Source organism: Aphelocoma coerulescens (assembly GCF_041296385.1).
Source record: "Aphelocoma coerulescens isolate FSJ_1873_10779 chromosome W unlocalized genomic scaffold, UR_Acoe_1.0 ChrW_unloc_scaf_1, whole genome shotgun sequence".
Taxonomy (NCBI): Eukaryota; Metazoa; Chordata; class Aves; order Passeriformes; family Corvidae; genus Aphelocoma; species Aphelocoma coerulescens.
The window spans coordinates 13,099,663-13,121,653 of NW_027184080.1; the positions used below are offsets into that span (position 1 = coordinate 13,099,663).

Consider the following 21,991-nt stretch of genomic DNA (forward strand, 5'->3'; position numbering starts at 1 on the left):
CTCTTATCTTGACAAGATTAAGGCGAATCCTCCTGCTTAGGTTTTGTAATTAACATTTGCTGTCTCTTAATATTAACTATTGATAAACCCCCTTTTCAATAGCCAACTTCAACTCCAGCTGTGCCTTGGTTTTCCCGATCCCCTCCCTGCACTCCCAGGCCATATTCCTCTAATATCCCCAGGATGTGTCTGCCTCCACTGCATATGCATTTTGGTTTTGTGTTTTAGTTTGGCTAAGAGGTTTTGACCTAGCCAAGTTGGCCTCCTGCATCCTCTGCCCAACTTCTTGCGTGTTGGGATTGAGAGCTCTTTGCACCCTAAGAAAAAATGTCTTTTAAATATCTCCCAGCTCCCATTTGCTCCTTCTGAGAACAGTTTCCCAAGGGATTCCATACACTAGCACTGAAAGTTTGCCTTTCTGAGGTTTAGGGTCCTGATTCTGCTTTTTAACTCTTCTGTACCCCTCAAGACTGAGAATTCTACCTGGGCGTGATCAAAGATATTGTGACAATTTCTGTCAATAGCATTTCTACCCTGTTACACCTGGATTTGCTTGCTATGTTCCAAGACATACCTGGTACTCTGCAGGGTCAGATCACTGTATGGGGAGTTTTATTAATGTATCGTTCTCCCTTTTGGGTTCTAGGTTACTGTGCAGACACGAGGGGCTTTTACACATTCAGATAACTCACTGTCTTGTAAATTTATATTTGTTTAAATGATATTGTTATTCAAGAATAGAAGTAAAATATTGTATAACTGCAATTGGGGTATATTTCACTGAAAGATTGTTTCCTTTGTAGATTGATGAGCACAGGATATGTGTTTGTGTACGAAAACGACCACTCAATAAAAAAGGTATGGCCATTTAAGATTTTGTGGAATTTTTTTCTCTGAAAAGCTGCTTCCAATAGTAATATTATTTATATTAAAGAGATCTAGAAATACTGATCAAAGGTGAAACTGTTATACTAGACAATATGTGTGAGGCACCCAGAAAATTTATAAATTTATCATAACCTAAGTAAAGAAGGGGGAAAAAAGTAGTTTAACTGTCACCATTTTATGGTGTGTAATTTTTTCCCAAGGTTATCTAGGATGCATTTAATTGATCTGGGAATTAATTCTATTGTAATTTCTTCAGTATTTTTATATTGTGTTAGGATCACCATTCTTTTAAACTATCTTTAAGTGATCTCCTGATCAGTGAGCAACTAAATGAAAACTTTCCTACACTTTTTTTTTATACATGTATATTTGTGCTTTCAAGTCTTGAATCAGACATCAAGGGTACAATTCAGATGCCTGAATGTTGGTGTCTTCTAACATTTAAGGTGCTCAAGGGTGTCCAAGATATCCTTGCAGGGCTAGCAGGTTATAGACAAACTGGAGACATGTACTGCCTGGAATTGCTGCTCAGGGCTGGGCAGGATACCTTAGGGCATATGAAATGTCACTCAATTATTTTTAGGTACTGGAATCACTCCCTAGTGACTTCTTTTCATGTATGATTCACTTTACAACTTTTTTTTTGTTACTGCCTGATGATCAGACTGGAGTCTATATCCCCCCCCCCCCCCCCCCAAAAAAAAAATTTAGGTTTTCAACTCCAGTTAAATCCCAATCTTTCTATGAAAGTTCTTTACTTTCATGGGAAATTAAGAACTGAAAATGCATCTGGATTGAAGCCTGTATGACTCCAACACTAAAGTAAGCTGATTTTCATTTTGAAAGATGTTTCTTTCCTTCTCTTTGTTTTTTTTTAGCTTAAGGACTCAAAGAACATCACTGACTCTGAAACATGGGATGCATTTATTATTTTTGTACTGCCAACTACACATTGAGAGTTATCTGGAGGATATCCAGAGGAACATGGGAGAATTGTATAGGAAAGGGAAAACATATATTAGTATATAGTTAGTTTTCTTTTGTCTTATTTTTCCCCTCCATATTGCTGCTTTCCCTCCCTTTTTTGTTTATTACTTTTACTGTTTTCTTATTCCCTGTATTTTTTTTAATTGATCTGAAAGGAATGCATAATCTCAAAGCCTGATTGATTGAAACTATTTTTCACAACCTATGTCATAAGGACATTCAATATACAATTCTGGTAACAGTTCAATTTCTGTTTTAGCATTGGAGGTTATCTTTAATAAAATATAACTTAGAAATGTGATACATTTGGGGGGGGAATGTTACCTTCAACCTGCACTGAAGGTGGAGAAAGTGAAAATACAGTAATTGACAGCAATTAACAGTCATGAAGCATAAATTAGGTTTCAGAAGTGGGACTTGATTCTGTGCAAATTGCATATCTTGGATATTAGTGGTTTGGAGCTATTAAAAATAGCTCTGAGTTGTTGGTAGGAAGATGAGTGTCTAAGTAAAAATGAGGTTCGCACTAAAGTTATTTTGCATTTTTAAGAATAAACTATAATAAAAAGGTATTAATTAAACTATGCTGGGGAGGAACCATAAAGATAATCTTGTACCCACATAATGCAGTATTCTGAGAACATTCAATTTAATTTTGAAAGTTCATAAGAAACAATATTTCTCTTGCTACATTTTAAAATTATATAAAATTATATAAAGAAATAGATGTTAGTGTGTAATACCCTGAAGAGAAAAATATAAATAGTTTTTCCTTTATTATTGCAATAACATGTCAAAAATATTATCTTTCCCCTTTCATGTTCTGTATTTTGAAATGCTGTAAGATGTTAAAATAATTTAATAGAAACCAAGTGTATAAATCAATTTCTGTTAGTCTCACAAACACAGAATTATCACCAAAGTCTTTAGGTGTTCTCAGCACCAATCATTTTGTGGATTGACTTTGCAGGACGTAGGTCTTCAGACTGACATTTTAAGATTTTATTTCAGTGACATATATTTACGATTGAGAAATTATATAATTGTGTGGTGGATTTCAGAGACACTATTTCAAATTTTCATCAGCAAGGAATACAGATTGTCATAACAAATAGCTTGAAGCAGGTAAATGTCTTACTCCAAACAATTGTTTAAGAAAAAACAGCTTTTGACTGCTTTAACTAAAGTTTTTTCTGAAAAAAAATTACCTTTATATAGATCTTTTCACCATTATTCCTTATTTATTCTCTGTGATTGCTGCAGAATAATTGCATTTTATTTTATTGCAGTGCAGTTGAAAAATTGGTTATATAGTGACTTGAATGCATATTTCTGTTGGTGTGTAATGTCATGCAATAATAACCATTGTGCTGTTTGATCAGCATTTTAACTGATGAAAAGATGTCTATCTGATTGTATAGAGCTACATCAAATTCTTGAACTGCATGCCTTAAGAAATTTTACATAGAAATGCAAGTAGGACACATTAGTGATTCTGACTGTACACAGAAAGGATCATTATTTTTGTGCATATCGTGGATCACTGGGTTCTCTGTTTTGCTGAGTCATATCTCATACAACAATTAGCAATAAATTGTAGTGCTATGTAGTAATTATAACCTGAGGACTCACTATTGAAATCGCATCTAGATGGCTTTTGTTCATTCCTAGTGATAGGAAACATCATTAGCATGTTCAGCTTTTTCTGCTTACAAGATAATTTAAGGAAAGCATTTTACTTTAGAGAAATCCTATATTAAAGACTTGAGATTCCAGGAGGAATACAAAAATGAAACTGTGTAGAATGAAAACAATTTTTTTCTTTTTGAAAGCTGTGAACATATGACTGTAACTTTATGGATTTAGAAGAAATAAAAAGACAATTTTAAAATGAATCTATAATGATAGTTCTATCATTAATTTTCTTGGTTTTTCTAATCAACTTTGTACAACCTTTCTTTACCTTCTAGCACCTGGTAAGATAGGACAACTAGACTTCAAAAATGAAATCTCTTACTTGGCATATTACTATCTAGGTATCAGAAGCCCAAGTCCATTGCAGTGTTGTTACTTGGAGGAGCTGTGTTATCTGAGAAATTATTAGAATGTAAACAATGAAAATATGTAAAAAACAGTGATGTGTTGCTACTTAAATATATATATTTCATTTATTTTATAGAAACTTTAATGAAAGACCTTGATGTAATAACGATTCCTAGTAAAGATGTTGTGATGGTACATGAGCCAAAACAAAAGGTGGATTTAACAAGGTACCTAGAAAACCAAACTTTTCGTTTTGATTATGCCTTTGATGACATGGCTCCTAATGAAATGGTTTACAGGTATGTTTATATGGGGGTTTTTGGGAATCTTTTTCCTCATATATCTTTGATGTCAATAACTGTGGGCTTACCTTGGTCATGGACTTCTATTCTCTCTGTTATCAGATATGTATATTGCTAACTTCATTATTTTGCCTATTTACTTTTGGTTTAGCTCTGTTTATCCTGAATCCTGCTCTCAGTTCTCCTCCAAGACCTTTCCAGGCTCTAGTGTGTATTGCCTCCTCAGGAAGCAAACAAATGAGGAGAGGGTGGGGAAAGAGCACAGAGAGACCCCATGGTATTTGGATCTTCATTTTCTCCTTTATTCTTCTGTTTTGCTTCCACAGTTGAAACAGAATAATGTACATAACACTTTAAAAAACTTGTTTAGAAGTAGCTGTTTACCTTGTACAAGTTGCTAAATGGATTAGATACAGTAGCAGGCAAGGTTAGACACCATAACAGGTCATAATCTTGGTACGCTAAGTATTGTAAATATTTTTGCAAAGAATATTGATATTAGAAAGGAATTTGATTAAGATAATTTTCCTTATGCTTAGAAAGTGCTTCCCATAGCCTTAAGGAGTAGGGACAGAGAATTATCTTAATTCTTGGTTTTAATCCAACAATTAGGAAGTCAAAGTTGGCATCATATCCTGACTGACGTTAGATGTTAACATCCTGTCAGTGGATAAGAGAATTATTAAAAGGCCTTGAAAATGAAAACTTGTGTCTTATGCTTAATATAAGTAAAAGGAGAAGTCTAGAAAAAGTTAAAACTTTTTAGTCTGTTAGTTTACACTAATGAAAAAACTAAACCACAAAGCTATGCCCTTGGAAATTTCTGTCTCTAATGATTGTCTACTGGTAGTATCCTTTCTTGATAGTAAAGAGCTGTGGGAGAGTGATCTAGCTGGTGAGGTGTGCCTCTGTCACATGGAGATAACATCTTCAAATAGGGTAGCAGTTGAGCTATGGCCTTTCCCAGACATCTGTTGCCTTGGCACTGCTCGAACCTGTCCTGGCTCTCCTATTGGGTAGAGAGTCAGTATCCCTTAGGACTTTCCAACACAAGAGGGGGAGGAAAGTGACACAGTTTCAAGAATACTTGGCTAGAGATGCAGTGAAACAACACTGGAGGCTGGAGGAGAGAGAGAGAGCCTTTACCTGATAACTTATTACCCCATTAGCAGGCCATCATGCCCATGGAAATCCCTTGAACACATATCTCATGGCATATGTCATGGAACACCTGGCAATTTCCAGTTGCTTCATTTATGAGTATTTGAGACATTTCTCAGAAGGGCTCAAAAGGGCCTACACCCCATGTCCTTCCTTTGTCTCAAGTTTTGCTTTTCTGTTTAGCCTTTTTCTTACAGCCTCTTGCAATAGTTTTCCTCCCCCTTAACAACTAGTTCCTGTAATCTCCCTCTTTCCTGTTGTCTTTGTGAGCATAGTGTTTAAATGTGAGGGCTGTTTTTGACATACGTTATTATGTTTTTGTACTGAGTATCTTCAGCAAAATTTTTATTACTTGCATAATAAATTAATAGTAATATGGGAGAATATTGAAATATGCTTGTATTCATACTGAAACAAAAAAAATCTAGTCTGTATAGCAGTACAGGCTTTTTTTTTTTTCTCTCTCTCTAATATGGCACAATAATGATTATTACATGAAGGATAATCTACTTCAAGGCCTCCTGTAGTAATACAATTGCGAAGAAGATAGGTATCATGTTCTGCTCTAACCAGAACTACCAGGGTCACAATGGGGGAAAAAAAGTATGACAAGTTACTTCAGTTTTCTTCAATATGCTAAAATTACTCATATTTCTATACTGAAAAATATTCTCAAGAAATGTACTACTCTTTATTTTCTTATTATTTTACTTAAGCTGTATTTTAAGTATTTTTGAATCCATGAGCCGCAACACTGAGTTGCAAGTTTTCTTTAGTATTAAAAAACTTAAATCCCTTTTGAATTTTAAAGGAGAATCAGGGTTTATATTTCCAAAGGATCAAGATTGCAAATAAAGGTTCTACTAGAAGGAAAGCTTGACTGTTTTGACATGGTGCCATTTGGAGTTGTATAATGCTTTACAAAAATTTTCTAGACATGTTTGTATTTTGCCTTATTTTAAAACACATATAATTAAGTCAATTTTTTATAAATCAGCAAAATAAATAATTTCAAACTCAATTAAGCAGAGATAATGGAATGTGCTTCTTAGGTGGATAGGTTTCTTGAAATTGATTGGGAATATCCTCTTGAGGACAAAAAAGGTATATAATTGGAGGATGCAAAAAAGAAAGACTAAGGCTGATCAGGAATCATCTGGTACATTTTTGATGAAAATTGATGATTTGGTTAAACTTAGATTTTTTCATAACCTGTTGCTGAATGGTTCAATCTTACCCATATTATTTTTGTAAGTGATGTGTTTGTTCCAAAGTGGAATGGAAGGAGGTTGTAACACCTCAGTGTTTCTGTTAACAATCATTCTTGTCTCTGTCACTAAACATACTTTATTTGTAAACACCTGGAAAAAGTTTAGAAAGAGAGACTCTTGCCTCCATCACGTGGTGGAGGTAGCCCTCCATAAGGTTACCCTTTCCTTTTGGAGGTTTTCATGAAGTAATGGTGATAAGCAGCTGAATTAGGAGTAATAGCTACATTTATTTAAGTAAAAATTAATTCTCTAAAATAGAAAAATTATACTTTGGAAAATATTTTTGACACATCAAATAATGCTTAAGGGATAACTGGATTTTTCCATTCTGATGATCTTGGGTACACATTTTATTGAGCCTTGTCTCAGCATAACTATGTTCTCAAAATATTAATATATGCAATGTTTTTGACCACTTATCTTCTAAACTTAATCTTGCAAGCTGATTTAGGGAGCAAAAACTATAGTGGATTTTTTGTATTGGCAAAATCTAAGCATTTAACTGCTGCACTGTCCTACTTCTGTATCTTATAATGGTGCCTTCTTTAGGGAGCTCCAAACTCCATGTAGTAAACTGTGCCATGTTGCATCACTAAAACAAGAAAATTCTTTTTCTCAGGGTTTGACAAAAGTTAATATTTTTGTAAAATAAATGGGAAACATCTTGTAGCTTTTCTCCAATTGTTCAGGATATTTGAATGCCTTAGAGCTGGTAGCCTCTTTAGTTCAGTAATTAATGTGGAGATGTCCTTTGGCCTCTCAAAGTTCAGAACCAGTTTTATCACTTCTGGCATTAAAATTTATAGTGTCCTTATGGTAGTGTGAGATTTTAAAGTAATTACATTTCTTAAATACTGTTGTTTTTTACATTTAAGGTTTACAGCTCGACCATTAGTAGAGACCATATTTGAAAGGGGAATGGCCACTTGCTTTGCATATGGACAAACAGGCAGTGGAAAAACCCATGTAAGTATTTCCTCTACATGTCAGCAATACACTTTTTGTGTATTATACACTCCAATAAATTCTAATAAGTAACAAATATGTAAGTTACAATTCTGTGATCTTTATAGTGTATATTTGGTCTTTGTTTTTTAATTTAGACTATGGGTGGTGACTTTTCAGGAAAGAACCAAGATTGTTCTAAAGGAATATATGCGCTTGCAGGTGAGACTTTATTGTTCTGTTGGCTTTTTGAAAATTAGTTGAGGTCAATACATTTCTACTTCCTGTTGTACAAACATAAGGGTCTACATATTTTGCATTACAATGGAGCATTGGTAACATAAAAAGTAGTTCCTAAGAGTGTAGTTTTTACACAGTAAGGTAAATATTTATAGATAACTTAAGAAATGTAAGAATTATAAATGATGATTAAGTTTACAGTTTTGGAGTCTTTTGCATCTTCCAATGTAATGTGGCAGTTTAAACTGTAGTGTTTCTTAATTGATTGACTTGATTGACTGCTACACTTGCAAAATATGAGACATGCTGTAAAATAGACTGCTATGTATTAATGAGTCTTCACTAAATGAAAATACATAACTACATTTCTTTTTATTTTGTAAATGTATTCACAGCTAGAGATGTCTTTTTAATGCTAAAGAAGCCAAATTATAAGAAGTTAGAACTTCAAGTATATGCAACATTTTTTGAGATCTATAGTGGTAAGGTAAGTACCTGATTTTTTTGTGAGGAAGGTGGAATTTCTCTTTCACAAACAAGATTGTGAGTTTGTTACAAAAGATTTTTTTCCTTTTTGTACTAAAAGCTTTATTTCAAATAATTCTTTACACTTCCCTTTCAATCACAGGTTGGAAGGGACCACAGTAGGTTATCTGGCCCTACGTCCCTGCTCAAGCAGGATTGTGCATGGAATGCTTTGCATATTTTGATATGAGATTTGAAGCAAAAATGTCTTTTAAAGCTCCTCTTTAACTGTTCTGTTCCCCCCCTCCACAAGGTTTTTGACTTGTTGAACAGGAAGACAAAATTAAGAGTGTTAGAAGATGGTAAACAGCAAGTCCAGGTGGTGGGATTACAGGAACGGGAAGTCAAATGTGTTGAAGATGTTCTTAAGCTTATTGAAATAGGCAACAGCTGCAGGTATCTCCTATAGCTTTCACCAATTTTTCATTGTAAATTAAAGAATTGGAACAAGATTTTTTTTGGTGTCTCTTCATAGTGATGGCTTTTTAATATACAGTGGTATTTTTGGTAATGTTGGCTGCAAGTAAGGAATCTGCCTATCTTTTGAATAAAGATAGTTTGGAGTTTTTCAGCCAGAGAGAAGTATGAACTGATTTTTCTACAGGATGTGAATTGCATGCATTATATAACCAGTTTACTGACTTAAATTCACATCACTTGTAATCTGGAATGCTGCCAGATTCTTCAGTTCTAAAAGGCCTTGATATGTAGTGACAAAAGTATAAAAGTTGGGGTTTTGTTAAGATCCAGCTTTATTGTTTTTTAAATTAGCCTTGTGATAGACTGCTGCCTGATTAAAGTACCACATGCGGCATTTTGCATATAAACTCTGATAGTCTGAAATCTTTGTAGATCTGCTTATTCTTGCTTTTAAGAGGGTAGTAAAATGCTACTAATCTTCCATTCCTGTTTGAAGAATTGGAAAAAAAGGTATAATTATACTATGTGCATCAAATTATTAGGGTAAACACAGGACTCTGCCCTGAAAAAACTAATGTTCTGAGGGTAATGTGTTTAACATATATGGTCCTTTGCCTGTTCATATGTCCTTCCTTTCTTTCCTTTTGTTAAAGGACATCTGGCCAGACATCTGCAAATGCACACTCATCTCGAAGCCATGCAGTGTTTCAGATTATTCTCAGAAGGAAAGGGAAATTGCATGGTAAATTTTCTCTGATTGATTTGGCTGGCAATGAAAGAGGAGCAGATACTTCTAGTGCAGATAGGCAGACTCGACTGGAAGGTGCGGAAATTAACAAGAGCCTTTTAGCACTCAAGGTAACTGAAATGTTTCCATTGCCTTTGAGTAGGTGAAAGCCTTCCACATATAATAGCAATGACTACTGAAATAAGTGTTTTTGCAGGCTTTGCTTCTCTACATTGTCTACTGATGTGACATATAAAATATAATCTTGTTTTTCCTTTAAATACCTGAAAAAAACCTTGTTAATTACCAAGTAGAAACATTGCAGAAACATTGTGCTATCAATTTTCATGTAGTTTAAAAAAAAAACCAACAAAATCCCTAGTAGTTGAATTTGAACACTTTTTTTTTATATATACACCTAAAACGGGGGGAGAGATAACTTACTTTTGTACTCAAAGTCTGAAATACTAACTGGAAATATACTTACTGATCTCAGGGTGTTTTTTTAATTAAGAAAAGATACCTTTTGTAGTGGTTTAACCTTAGCTAGAAACTAAGTACCATGCAGCTGCTCACTCAATCCCCTCACCCCTTCCCCAGTGGGATGCGAAGGTGAATCTGAAATAAGGTAAAACCCATGGGTTTAGATAAGAACAGCTTAATAATTGAAATAGAGTAAAAGATAATAACAATAATAATAATTGTATTGAAAAGGAGAGAGAGAAATAAACCCCAAGAGAAACAAGTGATGCACACTACAGTTCCTCACCACACTGACTGATGCCCATCCCCCAGCATTTATCAGCCCCTCCTGACCAACTTCCCCCAGTTTATATACTGGGAATGATATTGTATGGTATGGAATATCCCTTTGGCCAGTTCTGGTCAGCTGTCCTGCCCATGCTCCCTCACAGCTTCTTGTGCAGCTCCTTCCTGACAGAGCATGAGACACTGAAAGGCCCTTGACTCAAGAGAAGCACTGCTGAACAACAACTAAAACATCAGTGTGTTATCAGCATTATTCTCACATTGAATCCAAAACACAGCACTACAAGCTACTAAGAAGAAAATGAATTCTATCTTAGCCAAAACCAGGACAGTCTCCACCCCTTATTCCATACCATTTACATCATGCCAGGTCCCACACTTTCCAATACCCCATCACCTTTCCTATTTTTTGATAGATATATACACAGATATCATTCCCTTAGTCTATGGACCATCCCTATAAAAGTCTGTTGAGTTCATTTAGTCCATGACCTTGGGCTCCATCTGTCATAACAGTCCTTCAGGACAGGAAAGATGGTGTGTGGTATTGGATTGTTACAGTTGAAGCCAGATCTGATTCCATCACTTCTGCACTTGTTCAGCTTTTTTAAAGTTCATTCTTCGTTAATGTGACAATCAAAAGGGAGCTAGGTTCAGAGCCCCAAATCTGGAGTGGCAGAGACTTGCAATGACAGATCTATAGCCACCATAGAAGTGGTAATACACAGTGCTGGATAGTTATTAATATAATACAATTAAATTCATTGGCTATTCTTACCCAAAATCAAATCCCCTTGAGGCACACACCGGACTTGCCCATCCTCCTGCATTACCCACCAAGTGCACCCAGGTCCTTGAACAAAAGCAATCCCACATATGGGTTTGCCTTTGTCTGAGGCAGGAATAACCCAGACTGTTTTCCCCAGCATATTTTTAATGGTCACAGGAATTCTATCCCCTTTTAAAGTATTTAACAGTTTTGATTGGGCAGGGCCAGCCTGATTGGCAGATCCTCTGGTGTTGACTAGCCAGGTGGCCTTTGCTAAATGTATATCCCATTGTTTGAAGGTTCCACCACAAATTCCTCTCAGTGTAGTCTTTAACAGTCCATTACATTGTTCTATTTTTCCAGAGGCTGGTGCATAATAGGGAATATGATACACTCACTCGGTGCCATGTTGTTTGGCACAAGTGTCTATGAGGCTGTTTCGAAAATGGCTTCCATTGTCTGACTCAATTCTTTCTGGAGTACCATGTCACCATAAGACTTCCTTTCCAAGGCCCAGGATACTGTTCCGGGCAGTGCCATGGGGCACAGGATATGTTTCCAGCCATCTGGTGGTTGTTTCCACTATTGTAAGCACACAGCGCTTGCTGTCACAGGTTTGGGGGAGTGTGATATAGTCAATCTGCCAGGCCTCCCCATACTTATATTTCAGCCATTGTCCCCCATACCACAGAGGCCTGCTTGATTGCAGCACATTTCACATTCCAGGATAACCTGTGCAATAGTGTCTATGGTTAAGTCCACCCCTCAATTACGAGCCCACCTAGATATTGCATCTCTTCCTTGATGTCCCAAGGTGTCATGGACCCACCAAGCCAGAAATAATTCACCCTTATGTTGCCAATCCAAATCCACCTGAGCCACTTCAATCCTAGCAGCCTGATCCACCTGTTGGTTGTTCTGATGTTATTCAGTGGCCTGAGTCTTGGGCTCAGGAACATCCACATGATGTACCTTCCCAACCAGGTTCTCCACCTGGGCAGGTTTATCTCTGTGCTGCCAGTTTTTCTGCTTCCATTGCTTCAACCACCCCCACAGGGCATTTGCCACTATCCATGAATCAGTATGAAGATAAAGTATTGGCCATTTCTCTCGTTCAGCAATGTCTTGATGCTTGAAGTGGCCACTTAAAAAACAGAGACTAGACAGGAATAAGGAAATAAAGATAGGTATTTATTTGAAGGGCGTTCAAAGGTACACCCTGGGGAGTCCAGAGGCTACTCCCAAGATGGACGCCAGGTCACAAGTTCTTCACACTTTTATAAGTTTGGTTCATTTGTATATCAGGGTTAATTCTCTAATTAAAACTTCAGTTAATGATGTAACTACCCCAAGTTTGCCCTCTTCTTAGTTTATACCTTTTGGGCCTAGGATAATCTGGCTGTCCTTGGAGAGCAAGCTTGGAGAGGCTTGTTATGTCTAACTAGCATGAGAGAACAGTAGTTAACAGGCTACAAGAAACTTCAGAGTTACTGAAGTACACTAAGTACAGGATTTGAAAAATATAAAAGTTAAAACCTAAGGCATCGGTCTAAGGCCAACTGGATGCCTTTTACCTCTTCAAACTGACTAAATTCACCTTCTCCTTCAGCAGTTTCTGTGACTTGTTGTAGGGTGTACCGGTTTGGCCAAATTTAGAAATATATACTCTGAGAGAAGGCACAACCACCCCTCCCCCACCAGGTTCGGGAAAAAAAATAAATTTTCCTCGAAGGAAAGTGAAGAAGATAAAACTATTTATTTAACAAACACACGGGAAAGGAAAATGAGGTGAAATGGTAAAATCTTTTGCTGTGGAGGAAAAACCTTGCAAAGCGTTAGAGTCCTCCCTTTGGTCTCCTCGGAGCTGGGGCTTGGCCCAGGGCCAGGCCCTCTGTGCCCGATGAAAAGTCCTCCCGATGTGCTCTGAGGTTGAAAAGCAGTCCAGTAGCAAAGGGAGAAAAATCCGGAATTCTAGAGAAGGAAAAAGCAAAGTCCAACTCTCCGTCTCTCTCCGGAGAACCAGAAACTGAAACAACTGGCCAAAAGCTGACTGGAACACAGCAAGCCCGGGTGCTTCCTCGCTGCACTGCCGCAGCTGGGAAGGAAAAAAAAAACCTCCTATCTTTATGTGACCTTGAACAAGCTGCAAACTGCTTTGAGAAAGTTTTGCTCAGTTTTTTCTTCTCCCTCTCAGGCTCAGTTTAGAGGCATAGAAAGGCACAAAAATTAATTTCTGGGCATAGGCAGCGATATGGGATACATATCATAACGTCACCCCAAGACATAGGGGACTCCGTACAGCTGCTTTCCATCTCCAATACTTTCCCACAAGACAGCAGGACCCATCAGTAAACAAGGCATATTACTTCTCATGTTCTGGCACTTCATTATACAGTGGGGCCTCTTCAGCATGTCACCTCCTCCTCTAGTGACATTCTGAAATCTTTGCCTTCTGACCAGTCCATGATAATTTCCAAGATTCCTGGATGACTGGGGTTTCCTATCAGAGCTCATCATGAGATCAGTGTGACCCACTTATTCTATGTAGCATCTATTTCATGATGTGCAGAGGAGACCCTGCCTTTGAACATCCAACTCAACATGGGTAACCGGGGTGCCAGGAGGAGCTTTGCTTCAGTACTTATCACCTCAGAAGCAGCTTGAACCCCTTCATAAGCTGCCAGTATGTTCTTTTCAGTTGAAGTATAGCAGACTTCAGATCCTCTGTATGTGGATGCTAGCAAGGGCTAGCAGAGGAATTTTCCTGTGAAACTTTTCTTTCTCATGAGAGGGCAGTTAGAGAAATCCAGCTTCTCACAGCTTCTCTGTGAAAGCTTTCGTTCTCATGCAAACTGGATAGACAACAGTTTGAGAGAATGTAAACCATTTCTACACCTGCAGGTTGTTACGAAAACTGTGAAAAGTATTTTCCTTCTTTAATTTTTGGAAATGGGTGTCTTTCTGCTCAACCTATCACCTTGAGAGGTGGTGGGTCAATAGGCCAATCATGTAATTTCTCTTATGTGAACCATGCTATAAAAGGTATGGGTGATTAAACGAGGTCGCTTCGGCCATATCATCTGATCTGGACGTATGTCGTGATTTTGCTGTCTCTCTGGGGATAACAGCGACACTCTGTATGCCCAACTCCAAAAACCTAGAGGTCGACCTCGAGTGTCCCCTGGTGCTTTCTGCCAGAGGCTCCAGGTAGGACCATTCTCCCCAGCTTCAGTATAGAGCACATTTTTTACATCTTGCTCTATTTAAACCGGCCCAAGGGCTACAGCATGAACTGTCTCCTGATTGATTTGTTCAAAAGCCTGTTGTTGCTCAGGGCCTCATTTGAAATAATTTTTCTTCTGGGTCACTTGATATCAAGGGCTGACAATCAGACTGTAATTTTGAATGTGCTTTCTCCAAAATCCCACAACACCTAAGAAAGCTTGTTTCTTTCTTACTAGTTGGTGGAGACATTGCTATTGAGAACATTCACCTTGCCATTTTATTCCTAAAACCTGGAACTCCTGTGCAGGTCCATTGACCTTACTTTGTTTTATAGTAAAACCATCTTTCAGAAGGATTTGGACTATTTTCTTCCCTCTCAGAAACTTCTTCTGCTATATTTCCCCACACAATGATATCATCAATATATTGCAGGAGTTCTGGAGCTTCACCCTGTTCCAGTACAGTCTGGATCAGTCCATGGCAGATGGTTGGGCTGTGTTTCCACCCCTGAGCAGTTGATTCCAGATGTACTGGATGCCCCTCCAAGTGAAAACAAACTGTGGCCTGTACTCTGCCAGAGGGATTGAGAAAAACACATTAACATTATCAATTGTGGCAGTGCTGGGCTGCCTTTGACTCCAGTTCCTATTGAAGTTCCAGCATGTCTAGTATGGCAGCACTCAGTGATGGTGTGACTTCATTCAGTCCACAATAATCTACTGTTAATCTCCATTCTCTGTTAGACTTTCACACTGGCCTTATGGGGCTATTAAAGGGTGAGTGGGTCCTACTGACCACTCCTTGGCTCTCCAGTTGATGAATCATCTTATGGATTGGAATCAGGGAGTCTTGGTTGGTGCAATATTGCTGTTGGTGCACCACTGTGGTAGCAATTGGCACCTGCTGTTTTTCAACCTTCAGCAACCCCACAGCAGAAGGGTCCTCCAAAAGACCAGGCAAGGTAGACAACTGTTTAACTTTCTCCATCTTCAAGACAGCTATATCAAAAGCCTACCCCTTTTCGGGTCCTTGAAATACACTCTCCTGAGATAGTCTGTGCCAAGGATGCACAGAGCCTCTGGGCCAGTCACAATGGGGTGTTTTTACCCCTCATTCCCAGTCAGGCTAATCTCAGCCTCCAATACAGTCAGCTGTTGGGATCCCCCTGTCACTCCAGAAATACGGATGGATTCTGCCCCTGCATAGCTTGATGGCATTAGGGTACACTGTGCACCAGTGTCTACTAAAGCCTTGTACTCCTGTGGGGCTGCTGTGCCAGACCATCAGATTCACACTACCCAGTAAACCTGGTTGTCCCTCTCCTCAGCCTGGCTGGAGGCAGGGCCCCTCTATTCCTGGTCATAGGATTATCCACTTACTTGTAGAAATGGATTAGAATTCCTTTCCATAGACTCAGAAGTAAAATCAGCCCTTCCACTCTGCCTGGGGAACTGTCCACTGGAGACCGGAACAGCAACTTTCCTGGAAGAACCCCCATTTCTGATTGTTTTTCCCTGCAACTCATGTACCTGTGCCTCTAGGGTCAAGGTAGGTTTTCCATCCCACTCCCTCATGTCCTTTCCTTGGTCCTTCAAGTAAAACCACAGGGTACTCTGTGGTGTGTATTTTCTATATCCTCCCTTTTGAGAAAAAGAACTCTTACTGTTAATAGCTGAGATGCAGGTCCATACAGGTGGGGAGTAGAACCTCTTTTTGTTGATGGAACTCCTGGAACAATTTTTTTATACCTCTGGGAGAGTTTTTCCACAGACGAGACAAGGGAGTAGCTGCAGTGCCTGTCACTGGCGTTGGAGTAGCCGTAGGGCCTGTTGTTTTGTTGCCAGTTCCAGAGACTTTCTTTTCCCCGAGGGTACTGAGCAGTGTTGAACAGGGCTCAATAGGCCTGGGCCAGGCTCCAGCACGTTGCAGTGATTTGTGTGTCTCTGGAATTACTAAGGCGACAGCATACTTTTTCCAAATCTTTTACTAGTTTTTCCATATTCTGCACTTGCTCAGGGGTGAGGTTCAAAAACACTGGAGGTGCCCACTGTCCTAGGCACTTGCCCATACTATCCCACACACCCTGCCACTCATAACTATCCAGCCTTGGGGCAGATCTCTGGGTGATGTTCTTAAATAGCTGTTTAAACAAGACCTGAACCACATCCAACAACATGCTGGTTCTTAGCAAAAGGGCCAGGTTGATTTCAAGAGTATTCAAAGGATATTAAAAATCTTTAAAATTCTCAAATGCTACTGTAATCATCCTGGATGGGAAGGAAGGACGGAAGGACAGACGGAAGGACGGATGGAAGGATGTCAGTCTCCTCTATAGGTTGGCTCTTCAAGGAGAAAAGACAAAAAGTGTAATTATTCAAAGATCCCAATAGATGACTCCTGAAGTACAGAGGTGACTGCAGTGCTGAGTACACATACCAGCTATGCCATCCTATCATAAGCCAATACTGCAAAGTACAACAAAATGATAATTTTAGCCCAGGCCCCATGGAGGATAAACATCACCACAGAGAACACATGCAGGAAGTAAGGTATTACATACCACAATCCTGAGAACAAGTGTGACAATTCTGAGAGCAAATAAATCAACATTGTGACCCGTGACAATTAAACCAAAACAATGAATGCCCATAACAAATTTGTTTTAACACACTCTGGTCAGATCTGTCATTATCTTAACTCTTTGTACCCCATGTTGGGGACCAAAAGCGACTGTTGTGGTTTAACTCTAGTTGGCAACTAAGAACCATGCAGCCGTTTGCTCATTCCCCATTCCCCACCCAGTGGGATGGGAAGAAGAATCAGGAAAATAAAGTAAAACTTGTGGGTTTAGATAAAAACAGCTTAATAATTGAAACAAAGTAAAAAATACTACTAATAATAATAGTAGTGAAAAGGAGAGAGAGAGGGTAATGAAACCCAAAAATGACAAGTAATGCACGATACAATTCCTCACCACCTGCTGACTGATGCTCAACCTGTCCCCAAGCAGTGATCGGCCTCCCCCCTTCCAGGTAACTCCCAGTTTATAAACTGTATATAAACTTCCCAGTTTATATACTGGGCATGACATTGTATAGTATGGAATATTCCTTTGGCCAGTTCAGATCAGCTGTCCCAGCTGTGCTCCCTCCCAGTTTCTTGTGCAGCTCCTCCCTGGCACAGCATGAGACACTGAAAGGCCCTTGACTCCCTGTGTTATCAGCATTATTCTCATACTGAACCCAAAACACAGCACTGTGCCAGCTACTAAGAACAAAATTAATTCTATCCCAGATGAAACCAGAACACCTTTATGACAGATTTATTTACCACTGTTAATTAACAGGATGGTGATTTTTATTATGCCAATTTGTCCTCCCTTACACACACACACCCTCCCCAGGGAAGGTCACATTCACATGTGAGAGGCAGCTGTCATGTCTTAGAAGGAGTCTGTCATGTCTTAGAAGGAGTCATAAACCATCAAAGACCTCCAAAGTGCCTCCAGACCCATTTCTGAGGCCTTCCACAAGAGGACTGCACATGATCAAAAGACAGTGTAAAACTCCCCCCCCCAGGGGAGGTGCTTGGGCATTCCCATCTGAACCTAAGCACATATTAACCCACTGGACTTTGTATTTTGTGGGCTTTTCCCCCCACTGCCAACAGATCAAGACCTTTAATCATCACTGTGGTAGTTTGAAAACAAACCAGTGGGAGGCACCAAGTCAGAATAACAATTTAATGGGGAAATAAAAGAAAAGGAAAAAGAAAAAGACTAAAAGAAAACACTGGTTCAAACTGACAGAGTCAAAATACAACCTGAGTCCCTGTTAGGCAGGGTGGTGGTAGCAGTCTAGTAGAATGGTGGTTGCAGTCCTCTGAAGCAGTGATCCTGTAGAAGAAGAGGTCTGCTCTTCCTCCGAAGGTCCAGTGGTGGCTATGTAGCTCCTGTTCTCTGGAAATCCAGTGGAAAAGGATTGTCTCTGGTGTTAAGAGTCCCAGATTATATCCACGATGGGATGCTTGGTTCCTCCCTCTGGGTGGAGCATCTCACAATAGGGTAATGAGTCATGAGGCCAAGTGTTGATTAGGCTCATTAACAGAAGATAGTCTGGAGGGAGTTATCTCTGAGTCATGCAGCAGGACAATGATGGGCCATTAACAGCAAGATAGTCTGGGGGGAGGAGGCAAGGAAACAGTGCCCCACCTGATTTCAACAGCTCATGAGGATGGTAATAGAATACACTGCAACCCAGGACAACCACTTTGACCAACAGCAACAATCAAGTCTTGTCATAGATCCACGGATAGTGATTATGTATCTTTCTACTTGTACTAGTTTGAAAGCAAACCAATGGGAGATCCCAAGTTTGAATTACAATTTAATAGGAAAATTAAGATAAAGGCAATCATACAGAAACACTGGCTTAAACTGACAGAGTCAGGATACAACCTGACACCCTGTTGGTCAGGGTGGTGGTAGCAGTCTGATTAAATGGTGGCTGGAGTCCTCCTGGAGTGATAGATGTGGTTCTGCTGAAGCAGTGATCCTGTAGAAGAGTCTGGTCTTCCTCTGAAATTCCAGTGGTGGCTATGTAGCTCTTGTCCTCTGGGAATCCAGTAGGAAAGGGTTGTCTCTGGTGTTCAGAATCTCAGATTATATCCAGGATGGAATGCTTGGTTCCTCCCCCTGGGCAGAGCATCTCACAATGGGATGATATAATTTTATGAGTTATGCAGTGAGACTTGATGGCCCATTAACAGAAGATATCTCCTGGAGGGAGTTATCAGGGATGTGTCATGGAAGAGATAAAGAACACTGCCCCACCTGTTTTTAACAGCTTATGAAGATGGTGATAGAATACATACTTTTGGTTTCATCTTACATTGTAACCTAAGACACTACTCTTACCCTTTCTTTCTCTTTCTTCCATTCTTTTCCCTTATGCATTTTTTCAAGTGAGTGATATTTTTATGCTTTTATATTCCCATATCACTAGAGATAATGATAACCAAAACAGCTACATTTTGTTGTCTAATATCAAAAGAGAAAAGCTTTCAACAGTGTTAAAATAGTAAAATAAAAAGCAGACCTGTATTTGGAAGTTTCCAGGTGTCCCGATAGTCATGGGCACACCTGGCATCAGATTTCTACAATTTTTATAAGTTTAACAAATTAGCATATCTAACTAATATTGTCCAATTAGAAGAGCAGTTAGGTAATTTTTCCTCAGGTACTGCTCCATTGGAATTGGTCCAGGGGCTTCTTTACCCCATTTCTTCTTGTGTCTTCTCAGATTCTGGTTGGAAAAAAAATATCCTTGTCAGGCTTCTCTTCTTGAAAATAAGACTAAACAGTATTTCAGGAATGTGTTAGAAGGTTAGCTTATTATTCTAAAATCTACGAGAAAGGTTAGGAAAAATACTAGTAGCTATTTAACTATGTAATAGAAGTATACAGAGCTATGAATATATGAAAAATACATAAAAAGCAAAAATCTTTAGGTATCAATACCTGCTTTCCATTGCAACCAATTTTTTATAAAATAAACTCTACATATATATATTTACAAACACTGATCATTCAATGTTATTTCACACTAATCCACCCCAAGGGATCTAGTAAAAAGAACCTGGGTTACCCTCACCTTCAGGGGTGGGTCATAACAACAAATGCTTCTTGAACTCTGTCAGGCTTGGTGCTGTGACCACTTCTCTAGGGAGCCTGTTCCGGTGCCCAACCATCCTGTGGGTGAAGAACCTTTTTCCAATATCCAACCTAACCCTCCCCTGACACAACTTGAGGCCATTCCCTCAGGTTCTGTCACTGGACACTATCGCAGGGGGTCCAATGCTGGTCAGCACTGGTATGCCGCGACCTTCCTAGAGAGAGCGCCCTGCAAAGAACTACTCTTCCAGGGGTGATAGCAGGCCTCCCCGGGCAGCAGGTGATTTCAGCAAGTGTAGCAACTTCTCTGCTACAAGTGATATCAGCTCTAGTCATTTAGCTCTTTGTGAAATCACCCAAGGCGAACTCGGGGACAGAGAGACAGGAGCCTCATTTGGCAATTCCACAGAGGTAGCTTTTATTGTCCAGCAGCCCCTGTGAAGGGAAGGCCAGGGACAAAGACTCCCTGGTCAGGGGCAGAAACAGGGGCTTTTTATGGGAAAGACAGGGGGTGGGTAAGAAACCAATTAGCCAACTGGGTGCAGGCTACTACCATATAGAAACAAGGCATGCTGGGGGTGGTTCACTTTGTCACCATGACGAAGAGGAAGGTTGCTTATCTCTGGGGAGAGTCTTTTTGCCCTCAGGCCTCTCTCCTCCAAGGGAGTGCAGAGGGCTCTTGTGCCAGGGGCTCACAGCCCTCCACAGGATACCACAGAGAAGAGATCAATGTCTGCCCTTCTTCCCCTCACTAGGAAGTTGTAGATTGCAATGAGGTCCCCCTCACTCTCCTCTTTTCCAGGCTAAACAGACCAAGTGTCCTCAGCCACTCCTCATATGGCTTCCCCTCAAGGCCCTTTACCATCTTTGTTGCCCTCCTTTGGACACTCTCTAATAGTTTCTTATCTTTCTTATATTGTGATGCCCCAAACTGCTCACAATATTCAAGGCGTGGCCTTGAAATCACTGCAATTTTTCATACATTATTCAAGAAGACATCAAGAAACCAAGAAATATTATTTAAATTAAAAAATGCTTTTATTATTTGTTTTATAATGCTCAAAAGGCATTCAGTGTGATGCCTTAGGTTTTAACTGTTATATTTTTCAGATTCTGTACTGCTTAGTGTGTAACTGAAAGTTTCTTGTAGCCTGTTAATTTCTACTCTCTCATGCTAGGTAGACATAACAAAGCCTCTCCGGGCCTGCTTTCCAAGGACAACAAGACTGTCCTAGGCCAAAAGTATAAACCAAAGAGCCAATAAGGGGGGGGGTAAGCTGAGGGGAAAACTGAAGCTTTAATTGGAGAATTAACCCTGCTATGCAAATGAACCAAACCTATAAAAGGGGGAAGAACTTGTGACCTGTCATCCATCTTGGGGTCCATTTTGAGAATAGCTTCAGGCTCCCCAGGGTATACCTTTGAAGGCCTTTCAAATAAATACCTCTTTTAATCCTTTACTCCTGTCTAGTCTCTGTTTCTAGGAGGCCTCTCAAGGCATCAGGTCTAAATAGGGACATTTGTATTCTAAACCCATTTAGTTGTTTTATGCTGTTTCACTGTGTCAGTGCTTTCTTGGATTATTGTCCCAGAGTTTATAGCCTGGCTTTTGGAAGAAACTGTTTCTAGGAAATTTCAGTAGGCCACAAGAATATGGATGCAGCTTGAGGATTAGCTGAACTACTGTAGAACTATTCATGTAACACAAAATCCATTCCATTTGTTAGTCTTGCTAAAAGCAAAGCTATAATATGAAAAGATTTTGATGTACAGTTGTTTGAAGAAGTTCTGTGTGTAAACATGTTAAAACTGTGCCAGGAAAGCCCTGAATCTGAAGAGATGCCTGTATACAAAGTATTAAGGCAAAGCCAGAAACTGGAATGAATAATCTAAATATGACAACAACAGCAAAACAAATTTAAATTTGAACTTCCTTTCTATAAGAGGTAATTTATTAGCTGCTGTTAGAACTTTGAGTGGGCAGAAGTGATGTCTAGATTAGTGCAATCTTGGTTTGCGCTATTGTACTTAGTTACTGCTGTAACTTCT

At 39.2% G+C, this 21,991-nt stretch overlaps 1 protein-coding gene across 6 annotated transcripts in view; it reads left to right on the forward strand.

Moving 5' to 3' along the window:
* Positions 1-21,991, forward strand: part of LOC138102693 (kinesin-like protein KIF2A) — a 226,453-nt gene that overhangs the window by 175,969 nt on the left and 28,493 nt on the right. For all 6 annotated transcript variants that reach the window (XM_069000411.1, XM_069000413.1, XM_069000412.1 and 3 more), the window contains 7 exons: positions 804-858; positions 4,055-4,217; positions 7,528-7,618; positions 7,756-7,819; positions 8,233-8,324; positions 8,616-8,758; positions 9,436-9,640. In XM_069000411.1, coding sequence (XP_068856512.1) covers positions 804-858; positions 4,055-4,217; positions 7,528-7,618; positions 7,756-7,819; positions 8,233-8,324; positions 8,616-8,758; positions 9,436-9,640 — 813 coding nt within the window. The remainder of the gene's footprint in view (positions 1-803; positions 859-4,054; positions 4,218-7,527; positions 7,619-7,755; positions 7,820-8,232; positions 8,325-8,615; positions 8,759-9,435; positions 9,641-21,991) is intronic.